This window comes from Oncorhynchus kisutch, linkage group LG15, assembly GCF_002021735.2.
Source record: "Oncorhynchus kisutch isolate 150728-3 linkage group LG15, Okis_V2, whole genome shotgun sequence".
Classification (NCBI taxonomy): Eukaryota; Metazoa; Chordata; class Actinopteri; order Salmoniformes; family Salmonidae; genus Oncorhynchus; species Oncorhynchus kisutch.
The window spans coordinates 57,439,707-57,456,783 of record NC_034188.2 but is presented as its reverse complement, the minus strand read 5'-3'; the positions used below and the strand labels follow the sequence as shown (position 1 = coordinate 57,456,783).

The following is a 17,077-nucleotide window of genomic DNA, read 5'->3' as shown; positions in this document are numbered from 1 at the left end:
CAATTTAATGTGATATTTCGAGGCTCTCAGTCTCACTAATTGATAGTACAATGTACACATATATATGTACAGTTTGTGAGTGTGTGATATGGGCGTTGGATATTGTCACGAGAATTTTCAATCTCTAATAAATGTCATACAATTATATGGTTTCAGGGTGGAATATTCTAATCATTACCTTTAAGCATATAATTCCCTTATCAGATATATGTTTATTTCGACATTACAATGAACCTTTATAGACAATGGCAACACTATCATGCTGCTAGGAGCCTTGCTGTAGGGAAAAGGCATAGGACACTCCTGACCTGCAAACCGATATTTAATTTCAGAATTTGTAAAAAATTAGGTTAGGGTCTATGTCCCAACCTGGCCCTAATTTGAAAGCTTTTGGAAGCGCGATCCAAGTGGGAAGATAAACACACTAGTACAGCCTTTCTTAAAGTATCGGTCGCGACGTGTCAGAGTATAATGATTTAATTCATTACTGGAACGGATTTGGCCAGGTTCAACTGCGTTCTCTTTTCAATGCACTCTCTGCCTAGCAGCCGTGTCTCTGCTCAGTTCCGCAGCTGCGCGAGTGGGAGGGAGATGCCCGTGTGCTTTCGCGGTTCATCGGATCTTTTTTTCTGCAGTTTTATTGAAGATCACTCCGCGACCCACAAGTTGCAGCTTTGTCAGACACTGACTTGTCATTCTCACTCGCCATCATCAAATGGACTCAAGCTAGCCTCATACAGTGATGAGTTCTTGGTTTCATACAAACTTTGAGAAATATCGAGGAGCGCCCACAATGTGTTTTGTGCGGGGAAGTGCTTAGTATTGAGTCTCTCAAAACGACACGCACTGACCAAACATCCACAGCATGACGGTAAACCCAGGGAGTTATTTCAGAACACCTGCAAAGTGGTTATGAACAACATCAATTGCCCAAAGTGTAATTCGTTTATCCTGACTTAAATGATCATCAGAGGGCACCCGTGCTTTACTCCCATCATTCTCCTGATCCTTAAACCAGAGCTCATATGAGGCTGATGTTTCTGTAGATTTTTTTTTTTTCAACTAGATATAGGAAATATAGTTTAACCAAAACATTAGATTGTGATTCTAAAGACCGGGCAGGTTGGAGTCCTCTTATCCACCGAGAGAAGTATGTTCTGTGAAATACTGTTTCCTCAATCGGATCCCTCATTTCTTTAGTTGCTGCAATTATGTTCCTAATAATAATTTGAGAAGCCATTGCTGCCAAACGGGAGATCGCATCAATTGAACTGACTTCAACAAACGTAGAGTAGGTGCAAGGTGATAAGTAGGTGTTCACGGGTGTGGGTGGGTTCAGACACTCAAAAAATGAGGGGTTCATCTGGAGTTCTAATTCCATAACGCTAGCTAGCTACTTTAGTTCAGAATAATTCATGTAAACGTTAGAAAGCCGGGGTTGACCGTTGTATGACCTACAGTAGCTAGTAGTAACGTTATGTCCTAACTAGGCAGAACTAGGTTTGTATTATTTACTGAACGACATTCTGCCCCATATATTTTATATATCGTTTCCATAAAGCCAACATGGCTTTACTGTCATGAACGTAAGTTTCCAATCTAGAGAAGTTCTCACTTTTGTGAGAATTAACTAGTTAGCTTCGTTGACGTTAGTTAGCTAACTAACTACTGTAATTAAGGATGGTGAACTGTCACGACGAACTGAATCTGTCATCATTGTTAATTTGTTCATCTTTCATGGAAGATTCGTTATCCATAAAATGAAGTGGCCAGAGAACAAACCCATTTTCACATTTAAGATAATTTCTAAATAATATTTAAATTCTATCAGTAACTGTAAAAACAAAAAAGAAATAGGCACCATAAAAGTATTTAACTAATTGAAAATTAATATGGATATGTAATACCTTTGTCTATTAGGTTTATGTACTCTTGTTTGTATATTTCAGTTTTTTGTATTTGTGTGTTCATAAAAAATCAAAATAAATCATTTTGAAAAAACGAACTGAATCTGGCAATGGAGGGCTTCCTATATAGCCTGCTGGAGCATGAAATGCCATGAACTCACACGGGGGCATAACATTACATGTACAATACTATCCCATTTTGGAAACGTTACATGTATGCTCCCTTGTGGAGGGAAATTATGTAGTTATACATGGGATTCAAATGCATAATGTTATTAATACAGTGACTAAACTACCTCTTGTATTGCATGCCCTTCAGAATCCAAACACAGTATTGCCATGCAGTAAAGTGTTGCCTATAATCTTTCAAGTCTGCCTGATAAAATATTGAATAAAAGATAGCTTGAAATGTGATAGGCTTGTATGGCAGTACTTGTACTGTATGGCTAGTGCTTTCTCCAATATGTTATTCTATTTAGCATTGAATTGTACGTCAATGCCATTTATCTCTCAATATTTATTTAATACAAATGCTTGTAAGACTATTCTTTGACACATTTTCCCTACCTTTGAAATTGTTATAGGACAGAACATGGACACAATGCAATTGTGATCAAGGAGAAGGTAAGTATTTTATAGGACAGCTGCATTTTGAAGTGTGAATTTAACCTACATAACAGTCAATACAAACTGAAATCGATTCAAATGGTACACCAAAGTGTCTTTGGTGAGTTGGTTTTGGTCATATCATGGGTATTCCTGGTAGGGACATGTGGTATCTTTGCTTAGACTAACTGGACTCCGGCATGAAACCTGATTCTGTTGTTTGTTTTCAGAAATGCCGAAGTATCTGGATGGTCACCTCTCCTTTCCAAAGTTTTACATTTAAATGCATCAATTGCATGCAAGGTCCAACCAAAACCTGATTTCCGCTTTTAACCCAACTACCGTGTAGCTCTTGTTATGGGGGTGTTTTAACTGCCTTACTCAAGGACAGAACAACAGATTTTTTCACCTTGTCGGCTGGACAATTCGAATGCTTTAAATCCTAGGCTACCTGCCAGTCAAAATGCCTGCTTTGTATAACTGCCTAATATGGAACAAGCATTTTTTTTTAGCAAATTTTTTGCTCAGCCACATTGGTCTGTATCACCAGAGTGAATACTGGAGCAATACTACTGTAAAGAAATGGGAATGGTTAGACTGAGTGAGATACATCTGAGTGGTGAAGAACAGGACAGAGGCAGTTTTCAATACATACAATACCTGACCTTTTGAAGAAGGTGGCACAAAATGAAGATGTTTGGGCGAGCTTAAATAGAGAAGAAGAACATGCCAATGATAAAATCTTGAGTGATTTCACAGATGAGGGATTTTTAAAGAGCAATCCCTTGCTCAAGCAAAAACAAACAATGTGGCTTCATTTTTATATAGATGAATTTGAGGTTGTCAATCCACTTGGATCAATAAAAGGAAAACAATATTTCAGCTGTGTACAGTTGAAGTCGGAAGTTTACATACACCTTAGTTTTCCACAATTCCTGACATTTAATCCTAGTAAAAATTCCCTGTCTTAGGTCAGTTACGATCACCAATTTATTTTAAGAATGTAAAATGTCAGAATAATAGTTGAGAGTGATTTATTTCAGCTTTTATTTATTTCATCACATTCTCAGTGGGTCCGATGTTTACATACACTCAATTAGTATTTGGTAGCATTGCTTTTAAATTGTTTAACTTGAGTCAAACGTTTCGGGTAGCCAACCACAAGCTTCCCACAATAAGTTGGGTGAATTTTGGCCCATTCCTCCTGACAGAGCTGGTGTAACTGAGTCAGGTTTGTAGGCCTCCTTGCTCGCATGCTCTTTTTAAGTTCTGCCCATACATTTTCTATGTGATTGAGGTCAGGGCTTTGTAATGGCCACTCCAATACCTTGACTTTGTTGTCCTTAAGCCATTTTGCCACAACTTTGGAAGTATGCTTGGAGTCATTGTCCATTTGGAAGACCCATATGCGACCAAGCTTTAACTTCCTGACTGATGTCTTGAGATGTTGCTTCAATATATCCACATAATTTTCCTACCTCATGATGCCATCTATTTTGTAAAGTGCACCAGTCCCTCCTGCAGCAAAGCACCCCCACAACATGATGCTGCCACCCCCGTGCTTCACGGTTGGGATGGTGTTCTTCGGCTTGCAAGCTCCCCCCCTTTTCCTCCTAACATAACGATGGTCATTATGGCCAAACAGTTATATTTTTGTTTCATCAGACCAGAGGACATTCCTCCAAAAAGTACAATCTTTGTCCCCATGTGCAGTTGCAAACCGTAGTCTGGCTTTTTTATGGTGGATTTAGAGCAGTGGCTTCTTTCTTGCTGAACAGCCTTTCAGGTTATGTCGATATAGGACTCGTTTTACAGTTTTTTTACTGTTTTACTGTTTCCTCCAACATTTTCACAAGGTTCTTTGCTGTTGTTCTGGGATTGATTTGCACTTTTCGTACCAAAGTACGTTTGTTTCTAGGAGACAGAACTTGTCTCCTTCCTGAGCGGTATGACGGCTGCGTGGTCCCATGGTTTTAATACTTGCATACTATTGTTTGTACAGATGAATGTGGTACTTCAGGCGTCTGGAAATTGCTCCCAAGGATGAACCAGACTTGTGAAGGTCTACGATTTTTTTATGAGGTCTAGGCTGATATCTTTTAATTTTCCCATGATGTCAAGCAAAGAGGCACTGAGTTTGACGGTAAGGCCTTGAAATACATCCACAGGTTCACATCCAATTGACTCAAATGATGTCAATTAGCCTATCAGAAGCTTCTAAAGCCATGGCATCATTTTCTGAAATTTTCCAAGCTGTTTAAAGGCACAGTCAACTTAGTGTATGTAAACATCTGACCCACTGGAATTGTGATACAGTGAATTATAAGTGAAATAATCTGTCTGTAAACAATTGTTGGAAAAATGACTTGTGTCATGCATGAAGTAGATGTCCTAACCGACTTGCCAAAACTTTAGTTTGTTAACAAGAAATTTGTGGAGTGGTTGTAAAATTAGTTTTAATGACTCCAACCTAAGTGTTTCAAAGAGAGCCTTAATGAGTTTCCTGCACTGCTTCACTGCAGCATTGTGAGTTAGCTCACACATTTGCTATTTATTAAGTATGTGAATTAAGTTAAACCTCCATAAATACATTGTGTAAAAATTATGTTTTCAGATCTTCTCAGAAATTAAGCAAGAACATGGAAATAGGCAAAATGATAATTCAAGGACTCCGCAAGGCTAGTGGCAAAATGATAGCAGAGGTAGAGAGGCGACGCAGGGGTGAGGACATCATCCTGCTATTTCGACAGTCCCTGAAGGACAATACAGATGAGGCACACAGGTATTTGCTGTTATTCCTTCCCATTCTGTAATGTAGCATATACATAGTACATTAAAAATGTGTGTTTTGTTATATAATTAGCAAGTGTAGTAAGACCATTGCTTTACTTTACTAGGACCTGACACCATAGCAGCAATCCTGCTCTTGCCCTACCTTTTCAATGAGGACCCGAGTGGCCTTTACACTATATCCGTGACAAGGTATGCCGATAAACAAATCATCTTTCTTCATAAACATAAGTGTGCATGCTTATATGAAACTACAGCTGAACATTTATGTTCTTTGTTAATTGTATGTGTATTAATCTTTTCTTACTTTTGTTGACAAAGGCGGAAATCCATTTCACCATAAGAGTGAAATCCCGCTGGCCTATGATGGGGAGAACATGCACGCCCTAGAGGACGTCCCCATGGGACTTGGGGACTTTTCTTCAGTTAAATTTCCCTAAAATGTCAGAAAAACACTTATGTTTTAAATTACTGTGTTCTGGGGATAAGAGAGTTGGGGTGAAGTTACCAGGGCGGTCATGAAGATGGCAAACTTCCTAACATAACTAAGAAGTTGTTGGGCAAGTGATTTTTGGACACACACACTAAAGCAAAAAATTTACAACCTGTACTTGGTGTCAAGTCCACAAAAAGTTTAAGAAACCCTGCACTTGTACACTACAGAGTACATGTAATATCTGCAGAAGTATAATGTAATTACTAGGTGTTACACTTCATTTTAACTAGCTAAATCATGTGTATTTTGAGGGGTACATAATTGTTATTCAATACTCCAGAAAATATGAGGGCAGAGCAAGCAGAGGAAAGTAAGAATTTCAGCTTTTTCTCTGTGAGAATCTCTGAGACCAAAGTAGTTAAGGATTTAGTTAAGGTTAGAGTTAAGGGTCAGTTTTACATTTAAGGGTCAGTTTTAGATTTCGGTTAGTCATGTTGCAGGTCAGCAGTATCCTTATAGTCTCTCTCTTGCTGTAGGTAAACCGTGCCCCTCCCCGACTTCACTCGTCGACTTTCTTCTACAATCGGTAGCGTTAAAGCCTTACTTACACCGGATGTGTTTATTGATCACTCTTTGGAAGTCATCCTCAAGAGTTTCATCAGCAACACGTGACCACGTAGGGCCCTGCGAGTTGGCAGGGGTGAGGGGCTGGTTCGGAATTCACAATACAAAAACACCCTAATGATTGGTTGACAAATAGTGCCAGGCGATGGCTGCATGATCATTTGTCAACTTACTTTGTCAACTTACTGTGCCGTGGAATCTACGTGAAAAATATACTGGATTTGAAAAAAGTCATCAACTGTTGTTTTGGGGGTTACATTTCAGTCACATGATGATGTCATCATGGTAACCAATTTTCAATATAGACACATTTTGTATAACATATGTTGAATTTGTATCTTTGAAACAATGTCAGATCTTCAATGTAATATCCACAATAAGAAAAAAAACTATAGTCTGGGCAGCACCTACTATAGTTATTTCTTCAGTCGCCCATACAGGGTTTTAACCAAGCTTTGGTATTTGTCATTGACTATTACCATTACCAATGTGCTATCGTGAGAATGATTGTTGAGAAATCTCCACTTAATAGATTCACTGTTGCTATCGAAGTCATTCCAAAGGGTAGGATCAACAGAGCAAATGAAATGTAACCATCCTTTATCAATTATGTATAATCAATGATACTATTTATACCGATATAGCATTTGGAAAGTCATCAAAAGCTATTGTTTAAATTCAGCCCAGGATTCAACTAAAAATAGACGATACATATAAGCCTAGAGTTTCAAGCTTTGGTTGATTTCAAATGGAATCTACAAGTTATGTTGGATTCACATCTACATCTCAACCAAAAATAAAAGTTAAAGAATAGGATTAAATCAAATCAAACTATTTAAATGCATTTTAAGTTTGAAATGATTTAGTCCTATTCCTCAACTTAGATTTTTGGTTGAAATGGAGACGTGAATCCAACGTATAATTAAAGCCAGACTCAGTGGCACAGATGTCGCTATCCAAGCAGAAGATTAATCTTCTTCAAATGTTTATATTTGGTTTCGTTGACAACCAAACACAAGTTAATAACTTTTGAGATAATGTAAATAGCCTATTAACTTGTCGACAAGTTAAAAAAAAGTATATGTTGGATACAAGTCTCCATCTCAACCAAAAATAAAAGTTAAAGAATAGGAATAAGCCAATGCCTCAGATGGAACTCTCCTTTAAATGTTGATTTGTTTTGTCAACCAAACACAATTCAATATGACTTTTGTAAGACAGGCAATAGCCTAATGTTAAGGCTTTCTTACAAACAAATAAAACTTTATTTATTCAAACTTAAAATAAGGAACCCATCCATGGACACATTGAGGTTACTGTAACAATACATTTATTTGATTTTTTAAATCATAGAAAGCGTGCACGTTCAGGGTCGCAGGTCTGTGGAAATCTTCACAGTTGCTATAATAATCTGCACAGAATCTCAAACGGCATTGATCACTAGCACCATGTACTTTAATGTCATCTCAACTAATTGCAATCCAGGTCATTTGGTTGTGCTATTAGATCAAGAACAGTGATTAAACAGTCAGTTGTACTTAAATAAACATTTTAGACATTGACTTTCCATTAGTTGTGCTTTTATATGGTTGAAAGCAGAGTGATAACGCATTGGGAATTCAACAAACTTTTTGCTGTCTTTTTGAGTGGGTGAAAATAGGTTGGAATATGATAGATCAACGTTTCTACCAAATATTACCCAATTCAGTGTTGTGTGTTCTTTAAGTTATTACCCAATTCTCCACATTGAAATGTGTGCCCAGTGCGAATGTTTTCATCTGATTAGGCCACTTCAGAAGTCTCCTGGAGGCTACTAGCACACGTTCGCCCACTCCCAATATAATTCCAGCTTTCAAACTGATGAATGGAAAGAGATATCCGCTACAAAACACCTAAATGTTTAATAACATTCGGATATTGTCAAGCCAAGCCTTCGATACTTGGTACAAGGTAGGGAAGGAAGGATTTTGTCTTTGTCGAGATTGACATACAGTAGTCTATTAGATTGTGGTGTTGTAAAAGCAAACCATGATTTTGAAGCGCCCAAAGTCGGTAGTCGGTATGCAGCACTATACTTTGCATATTGATTGTTTGGTGCACTGGCGCAGAAACCTGTTGGTGAAAAATGTGTTCGTTATAGCCCAGTGAAATAAAACTCTCAGTGCCGTCTACACTTACAAGAAAACTCAAACATATATGTTACATTATTGCTCTTTCTTTCAATGTAATATTTCCCTACCAGATACCATTCTCTGGCATGTTTTTAACTCAACATTTGTCATGAAAACCAGTCTCTCATGCAAGATGTAACAAATACATTGAGTAGCTGGCCAGCACAAGTGAAATGTTCTGGGTGCCGGAGATGATGAAAATCACAACAGGGTTTCAATGTTCAAGAAACATAAAATCTTCACATTTATCAAAGTAATGGAAAACAAAACTTTAAACTTTGGTAACAAGTGAATAGATCTTGGATGACAAGATAAACCTCTATTTTGTGATAATTAACCTGGAGTATTTATAACAACAAACTGAATTAGATTCAGATATTCCTATTGCAAATCAATAAGATGGAGATATTCTCAGGCTAACAGGTAGCATTTGGGTTTAGAATTTTATTAACAGATCTCCATATACAAACTTGATACTGTGATATCATTTGCCACTAACTTCATCACCTCAGGCATATGTATAATGCACACTGAATTAAACATTACATGCTATGGTTTGCTGTAAACGGTCAAAAAGAGAAACTAATGGAATGGATTTTCTTCCCTTGGCATAAAATGGTTAGTTCCCATTGTCTTGCGGTATTGAACAAGGCATTCAGTCAGTTGGTAGTCTTCAGTGTACATTAAATGATTTGAGTCTTGGTTTTAGTGTCACCTTTTACTATTTGACAACTGTTATTAGGACATACACTAATAGGACGGTAGGCCCTTGAACTTGCCAGAGTAAACGTTTCTGTTACCAAGTGTTCTTATCTGGCCAGATCTTAAAAACACAGTCACTTCTTCTCCACGCATTTTTTGTTGTTGGTCCACCACCATTTCTAGTCTGGTGTTATCACACTAGTAGGTTTGACTCATTTGTTGTCGCATGCCTTTCAGCACACCTAACCTCAAAACCCACACAAAATCATTTCTAGGTAAAACAATGGTTTGATGCAAGGCCCACAGTTTGGTAGAATATCATGGATATCACGTACAGAGAATCCACAAATAATACAGTCCAGTTAGAATCAGTAGCTTGAAATAACTTGAAATAAATTAACATAACACAAAAGAGAAATCACAACAAGACAAACTGCCTCTAGTTTCCTTCTGTGGGCTAAAATTATGACTGTCGAATGTGCAAAATCTTGCAAGAGGCATTGCAGGTGCGAGTGGAATGGAGCCTATTGGAAGCTACACTGATTGAAAGCATACTTGTGTACAGTGTGTCACTCTGTGCTGTCATGTTAGGAACAAGAATACCTGGGAGCAGACAGTCTCAGCTGAAGAGTACAGTAGCAGCCATAGGAAGATTGCTCTCTGTACTGCACGAGGGTCAAGTCTTTGATGCCGAAGACCCTAAATGCGTCCATATTTATTGACAAACCAAACCAGTTTGCTTCAAGGGACACGACAAATCAGGGACCTCTATCACACAAAAACACTACATCTTCAGGTCCCTAACTGCAGACATTCAATGTTAACTGTGTCGCTATGTACAATATAGGATCTACATATAGTAATATTATTTATTTTTTTCCACTCGCTTGAGTCATTATTTCAATACTCTTTATCCTCTGAATTTATAGAGTATTTGTATAATTATTTACAATATAAATTACTTCAGTCTTGTGATAAGGTCAAATAAATAAATAAAATGACTGACTTTTGTAGTGTTAGCAGGGTGGAGAGGAGTCTGCCTTCTCTATGCTTCTGGGAAAAGAGGGACGGTCCACATTTTGCTTTGTAGTCTTTCTAAAGAGAAGTGGTGAGAGGCAAGGGGGTACATCAGGGGTGCAATACTGTGATGACTGGGTGCAGATGCTGGCTCCTCTTCAGCCATGATGGGGGTTTGGTGGGGGAGGAGGGAGTGCAAAGTTCCACTTCCACCTATACTACCGTGCCACTGGGAGAGTTCCCGTTCTGTGCTGTCAAGTTCTGGAGGAGGGGACAGGTAGCGTCAGGGAGGGGAAAGAGAGAAAGAAAGGAAGAAAGTTTGTGCTCATGGCAAGTAATCCATAAATACTAAAGAGCAGAAGTCCTTTCAAATAACTAAGAGTGTAAACTACTACACTAAAAGCTGATAGGACAGCCTACAGAGCATTATTCATTGACAGATGTTTCGCTGCCATAACATTATGCACGCTGGGCGCAGGACTCACCACTTTACCAGGCCGTGCCCAGGTGCAGATGAGGCCCTCCTGGCACGCGGTGATGATGCAGTCGTCCATGAATACCAGCACGGTCAGTCTCTCGTGGGCGATCTTCTTACACACCAGGGGCTCCAGCAGGGGCACCTCGTGCATCCGCGGACACAGGGTGGTGCCTAGGACCTTGGCGGCGTCCAGGCGACTGCTGCGTGGCGCTACATTGATCTTGTCGTTGCTCTTGCTGATGTTTCCCAGACTATGGTAGCGCTTGTGCTCCTTCTCCCCGCCCACCCCACTCCCTCCAGACTTGTCCGACTTCCGCTCCTGCAGAGAGAGCGTGGCGAAACGGCCGATACTGAAGGGGGTGACGTTGCCCCCTCCGCTCCCTCCCCCGCCCTCTGTTGTGCTCTGGCCCTTAGAGACATTGGCCACGGCGGGGTGCGGGAGGGAGTTGGAGCGCGACAGGGAGCGGGGGAGTGGCAGGGGCATGGTGGGGGGCTGGTGGGGGTTAGTGGTGGGGTGGTGGTGGCCCTCTACCCCGCCTACGACCCCTCCACTCCCTCCGCCTGTAGTGTTGTTGATGGTGCCGCTGACAGAGGAGGGGATGGTGGGACCGAAGGTGTTGGTGAGGGCACGGGACAGGGGCAGCCTCGGGTACAGCACGTCATCCGTTAGGTCCCACAGGCAGAACTGGGTGTCCTGGCCCACCGAGCCGAAGCGGTAGGTGACGGAGGGCGAGCCGCCCTTGGAGCTGTGGCGGGAGAGGCGTGACAGCGTGCTGCTGGTGCGCACGCGGCCAAAGTGCAGCGGCCCCTGCTGTAGGTCCTCCTCGCTGCCACTCAGCTCCATGGGCTCCTCGTCCCCCAGGCTGGTGGTGAAGGGGTCAAAGGCCACCACATTCACCCAGGACTTATGGCCGTGTCCCCGGGCCACCACACGGCTCTCCGTAAACGACCACACCGTCACCAGGTCGTCCTCGCCGCCCGTGGCCAGGTATTTACCATCGGGGCTCCAGGAGACGCACAGCAGGCCGCCGAAGTAGCTCTTCATCACGCCCTGCAGCTCCATGGAGTCAAAGTGGAAGACACGCAGGCAGCCGTCCTGGCCCACGCACGCCACATGCACGCCGTCCGGCGAGAAGGCAAACTCATTAAGGCCTCCGTTTCCTACGGCCCAGCGCAGCAGCGGGTTTCGGGGCGTCTTCGTCTTGCAGGCGTAGACGGCAAAGCCTTCGCCCTGGCGGAGCAGGGAATACTGCGGGGCGGCGGTGCCACACGGGTGCTCCACGTTGTAGAGGTAGAGGTGACCACTGGCGTATGAGGCCAGGAACAGATTCTCTGACTTGGGCAGCCATTTCAGACAGGTTACCTTGGACTTGTCAATCATCCTCTGAAAGGTGACATGGGGTGTGAGGATAATAAGATTTTTATATTAGCAACACGGGAACATGAGACACGCTTATATGCTATTTTCAGCGACAATGGTAGGAGATGTATCTGAAAGAGAACCGCAACTGTCACAACAACTAACTAATATCTGAACTGTTAGTGGTTCTATGTCCTCCTAAAGTGCTTTTAGTCCAGGACTAGGTTTAATATGTGTCTGAAAAACCAGACCTACAGTGCACTCAGTATTTGGACAGTGAAGCTTTAAGCTCTACACTCCAAAAGTTGGATTTGATATGAAAAGGTTGGTATATCTGTTGGTATATCTGAGCTCTGTGACAGAGGTAGAACAGCAGAGGGAGTGGATTTAGATCCAGTGCTCCGGAGGAGGTTCATTGACTTAGAGGAGAAACCAAGCAAAGGCAAAGAAAAGTACACTTGATCATTATCACACTCCAGCTTCGGAATTTAATTAAAGGCCCAGTGCAGCCAAAAATCTGTTAATGTATTTAATATCATATTGTACAACAGCTGATGAAACATTTTATCAATGTAAAAAATCCTGATAGTTGCTGGTTGAAAATACAATCTACAGACCTTCTAATCAGCAGGTTTGCATGTGTGGTAGTTTCAGTTTTCCATGGTGAAATCAGCATTCACTAAATTGGTTAGTAGGCCAATAACAGAGAGTTCCAAACCTCTCTGTCAAACACTACTGGTTTTCAAATTTACCCTCTCCACTCAGTCCCCTCCCAGACAGTCCTAGCAAAATTCTTGCTTGAGAATTTGTTGTTGTTTCTACCCATTTTAATGGAAATCTATTACAGTAAGGTACTTAATTGTTACTCAGAAATTATTTTATATTTATATAAAAATGGCTACATTGGACCTTTAAGAACATTATTCTCCAAAAAGGCAGGCAATACTTCAAAAGAGCTCTTAATAAAGTATTTCAGTGTTCCAAATATTCCTATGAAATAAAGCAAATGGCAACACAGACATAGGCTATAGCTCACCCCCCCCCCAACACAGACATAGGCTATAGCTCACCCCCCCCCAACACAGACATAGGCTATAGCTCACCCCCCCCCAACACAGACATAGGCTATAGCTCATCCCCCCCCCAACACAGACATAGGCTATAGCTCACCCCCCCCCCCCCAACACAGACATAGGCTATAGCTCACCCCCCCCCCCCCCAACACAGACATAGGCTATAGCTCACCCCCCCCCCCCCAACACAGACATAGGCTATAGCTCACCCCCCCCCAACACAGACATAGGCTATAGCTCACCCCCCCCCAACACAGACATAGGCTATAGCTCATCCCCCCCCCAACACAGACATAGGCTATAGCTCACCCCCCCCCCCCCAACACAGACATAGGCTATAGCTCATCCCCCCCCCAACACAGACATAGGCTATAGCTCACCCCCCCCCCCCCAACACAGACATAGGCTATAGCTCACCCCCCCCCCAACACAGACATAGGCTATAGCTCACCCCCCCCCCCCAACACAGACATAGGCTATAGCTCACCCCCCCCCCCAACACAGACATAGGCTATAGCTCACCCCCCCCCCCAACACAGACATAGGCTATAGCTCACCCCCCCCCAACACAGACATAGGCTATAGCTCATCCCCCCCCCAACACAGACATAGGCTATAGCTCACCCCCCCCCCCCCAACACAGACAGAGGCTATAGCTCACCCCCCCCCCAACACAGACATAGGCTATAGCTCACCCCCCCCCCCCCCAACACAGACAGAGGCTATAGCTCACCCCCCCCCCCAACACAGACATAGGCTATAGCTCACCCCCCCCCCCCCCCCAACACAGACATAGGCTATAGCTCACCCCCCCCCCAACACAGACATAGGCTATAGCTCCCCCCCCCCCCCAACACAGACATAGGCTATAGCTCACCCCCCCCCCAACACAGACAGAGACTATAGCTCACCCCCCCCCCCAACACAGACATAGGCTATAGTTCACCCCCCCCCCCCCAACACAGACATAGGCTATAGCTCACCCCCCCCCCCCCCCCAACACAGACATAGGCTATAGCTCACCCCCCCCCCAACACAGACAGAGACTATAGCTCACCCCCCCCCCCAACACAGACAGAGACTATAGCTCACCCCCCCCCCCCAACACAGACATAGGCTATAGCTCACCCCCCCCCCCAACACAGACATAGGCTATAGCTCACCCCCCCCCCCAACACAGACATAGGCTATAGCTCACCCCCCCCCCAACACAGACATAGGCTATAGCTCACCCCCCCCCCCCAACACAGACAGAGACTATAGCTCACCCCCCCCCAACACAGACATAGGCTATAGCTCACCCCCCCCCCCCCAACACAGACATAGGCTATAGCTCACCCCCCCCCCCCCCCCCCCCCAACAACACAGACATAGGCTATAGCTCACCCCCCCCCAACACAGACATAGGCTATAGCTCACCCCCCCCCCAACACAGACATAGGCTATAGCTCCCCCCCCCCCCCCCCCCCCAACACAGACATAGGCTATAGCTCACCCCCCCCCCAACACAGACAGAGACTATAGCTCACCCCCCCCCCCAACACAGACATAGGCTATAGCGCACCCCCCCCCCCCCCCAACACAGACATAGGCTATAGCTCACCCCCCCCCCCCAACACAGGCTATAGCTCACCCCCCCCCAACACAGACAGAGACTATAGCTCACCCCCCCCCCCCCCAACACAGACATAGGCTATAGCTCCCCCCCCCCCCCCCCCAACACAGACATAGGCTATAGCTCACCCCCCCCCCCAACACAGACATAGGCTATAGCTCACCCCCCCCAACACAGACATAGGCTATAGCTCAACCCCCCTCCCCCCAACACAGACATAGGCTATAGCTCACCCCCCCCCCCCCCCAACACAGACATAGGCTATAGCTCACCCCCCCCCCCCCCCAACACAGACATAGGCTATAGCTCACCCCCCCCCCAACACAGACATAGGCTATAGCTCACCCCCCCCCAACACAGACATAGGCTATAGCTCCCCCCCCCCCCCCCCCCCCCAACACAGACATAGGCTATAGCTCACCCCCCCCCCCAACACAGACAGAGACTATAGCTCACCCCCCCCCCCCCAACACAGACATAGGCTATAGCTCACCCCCCCCCCCCAACACAGACATAGGCTATAGCTCATCCCCCCCCCCCAACACAGACATAGGCTATAGCTCACCCCCCCCCCCAACACAGACATAGGCTATAGCTCCCCCCCCCCCCCCCCCCCCCCCCCAACACAGACAAGAAGACAGAGACAGGCGGACGAACAGACAAACGCGCACACACACCTCCTCATTGAAGAGCTTGCTTGTCTCCTTCTTAATGGGATCCAGGTATTGAACCTGGCCTGCTGAAAAGCCCACAATGAGGGCCACACTGTCTGCTGTGGCAGAGTACTGGTTGAAGTCATGGCAGGTGGGCTGAGTGCCCTTGTAGATACGCTTGTCTATGGGTTTACTGAGGTCCACAGCCTACACAGAGGGGAAGAGAGTTAGGAGCAAGCAGCTTTTAGAAAGAACACGTGACAGTAAAGGTCTTCAAAAGAGCCTTTGCAAAAATGTTTCCCTGTTTATGTTCTATTTCAGTGATTCCCTTTGTGGAAGTTCAATTTGGTGCATGTTAAAAATACATTTGAATATGGCAGAATAGAGGAAATACGTGTTTTATATTGAGATTCTTCCCCATTCAGACATTTTTGGAATTCAAAACCACGATTGAGTGGTGTAAAACCGGATGCAAACGTTTGCTGTCACAAAAATGACACGCTACTTGTAACATCACTGCAGCTACATTCTTGAAACTGTATTTCTGAAATGTTGCAACATTGTTGCATTCCAGCCACACCGTCTACACGCCTTTACTTGCATGCAACATTTCCCGTGGTCTACTGATGCTTAGCAAGACAATAATGAATACACGATGATTCGATTGCCTCAAACGAACGTGGCTAACGTTAGCTAATAATCAATCTCAGTCGTCAATTAATTGCAAGCTCCGTTATTCAACTTACTTTCTTTATATTTGTGTAGGTGTAGAAATAAAGCTCTCTTCCGATGTTAAAACACACTCTCTCGGATTCTTCGCTCGGGTCCTCCGGCTGAAGCTTCACCATGGAGACCCTGACAGGAGGGAGGAATCCCGCCGGAGAGGAGTTGGCTGCGGCATTGCAGGAGGCAGCTCCGGGCCCCTGCACCACACCTACACCACCACCGGGTATCGAACCCGGTCCACCCCCGGGGCCCACCGTGGTACCTGCGGACAGACCCCGAGGTAGTCCGCCTCGTTGTTGTGAATCCGAGAGGGTCAGTAGTTTGTAAAAACCCTCTCTAGTCCTGAACTGGGATTTAATCTCATTGATATCCTTCAGAGCGCCTCCATCACCGGCCATTTTTAGAAGCCTACAAACAAGCCACACAGGAAACTGAAATTTTGACCTGGAAATAATACTCGAAACTACAATGAAAATGGGAGCGACTGGCATAGTTAGTGAGCCTGTAGATCCAATAAATTAATGGGTCATCAAGCACATTTATTTTAAAGACTACTGTTCAGTGAGCAAGCTGAGAGACCCTCTTCAAATGTCAGAAATCATTGGTCATGGTAGCCTAGTTATTACAGCCAACGAAACACGGGTAGCGCGCACCCCCTCGAATAGTGCTGCCATACATCTGTAATGAGGAGCTGGAGCTAGGCTACTGATGTTTAGAATGAGGTGATTTAAAGTTTTGCTATTCATCCCTCTGGCTGACCATCATGAACTAGCAAATCATATTCGACTTGTGTTAAAACCACATCAGTTTGCAGCAACCTCCTGATATGATTAAAACAGCCCTCCTTTCCTGTTATCAGGACAATTCACTAATTGAAGGCTTCAGTGCAGTCTGTGCAGACCTCAGAGAAGTGGGAGCT

General features: G+C 44.1%; 1 protein-coding gene and 1 long non-coding RNA gene across 3 annotated transcripts; one reads left to right on the top strand and one right to left on the bottom strand.

Annotated features, from left to right (window-relative positions):
• Positions 1-1,928: 1,928 nt before the first annotated feature.
• Positions 1,929-7,925, top strand: LOC109905560 (uncharacterized). Of its 2 annotated transcripts, XR_004203131.1 has the most exons (4): positions 1,929-2,531; positions 5,128-5,295; positions 5,411-5,495; positions 5,625-7,925. It is a non-coding gene; the product is annotated as an uncharacterized LOC109905560 (long non-coding RNA). The 2 variants fall into 2 exon arrangements; XR_004203130.1 differs by lacking the exon at positions 1,929-2,531 and having other exon boundaries at positions 4,924-5,295.
• On the bottom strand, positions 7,563-17,047 carry LOC109905558 (WD repeat-containing protein 20). The gene is made up of 4 exons (XM_031790621.1): positions 16,179-17,047; positions 15,457-15,639; positions 10,739-12,115; positions 7,563-10,514 (listed from the first exon to the last, which is right to left on the bottom strand). Exons 1-4 carry the CDS (start codon positions 16,647-16,649, stop codon positions 10,467-10,469), a joined length of 2,079 nt encoding a protein of 692 aa, XP_031646481.1. The 5' UTR covers positions 16,650-17,047; the 3' UTR covers positions 7,563-10,466.
• Positions 17,048-17,077: the final 30 nt, after the last annotated feature.

What these genes read in the sequence shown, in the direction of transcription:
- LOC109905558 (XM_031790621.1), bottom strand. Translation starts at nt 16,649, where the DNA reads ATGCCAGTCGCTCCCATTTTCATTGTAGTTTCGAGTATTATTTCCAGG. An exon ending in CCTACACAAATATAAAGAAA is followed by an intron (nt 15,640 to 16,178) that starts GTAAGTTGAATA and finishes CCCTCTGTGTAG; the next exon opens with GCTGTGGACCTCAGTAAACC. An exon ending in GGGCACGGCCTGGTAAAGTG is followed by an intron (nt 10,515 to 10,738) that starts GTGAGTCCTGCG and finishes CCCCTCCTCCAG; the next exon opens with AACTTGACAGCACAGAACGG.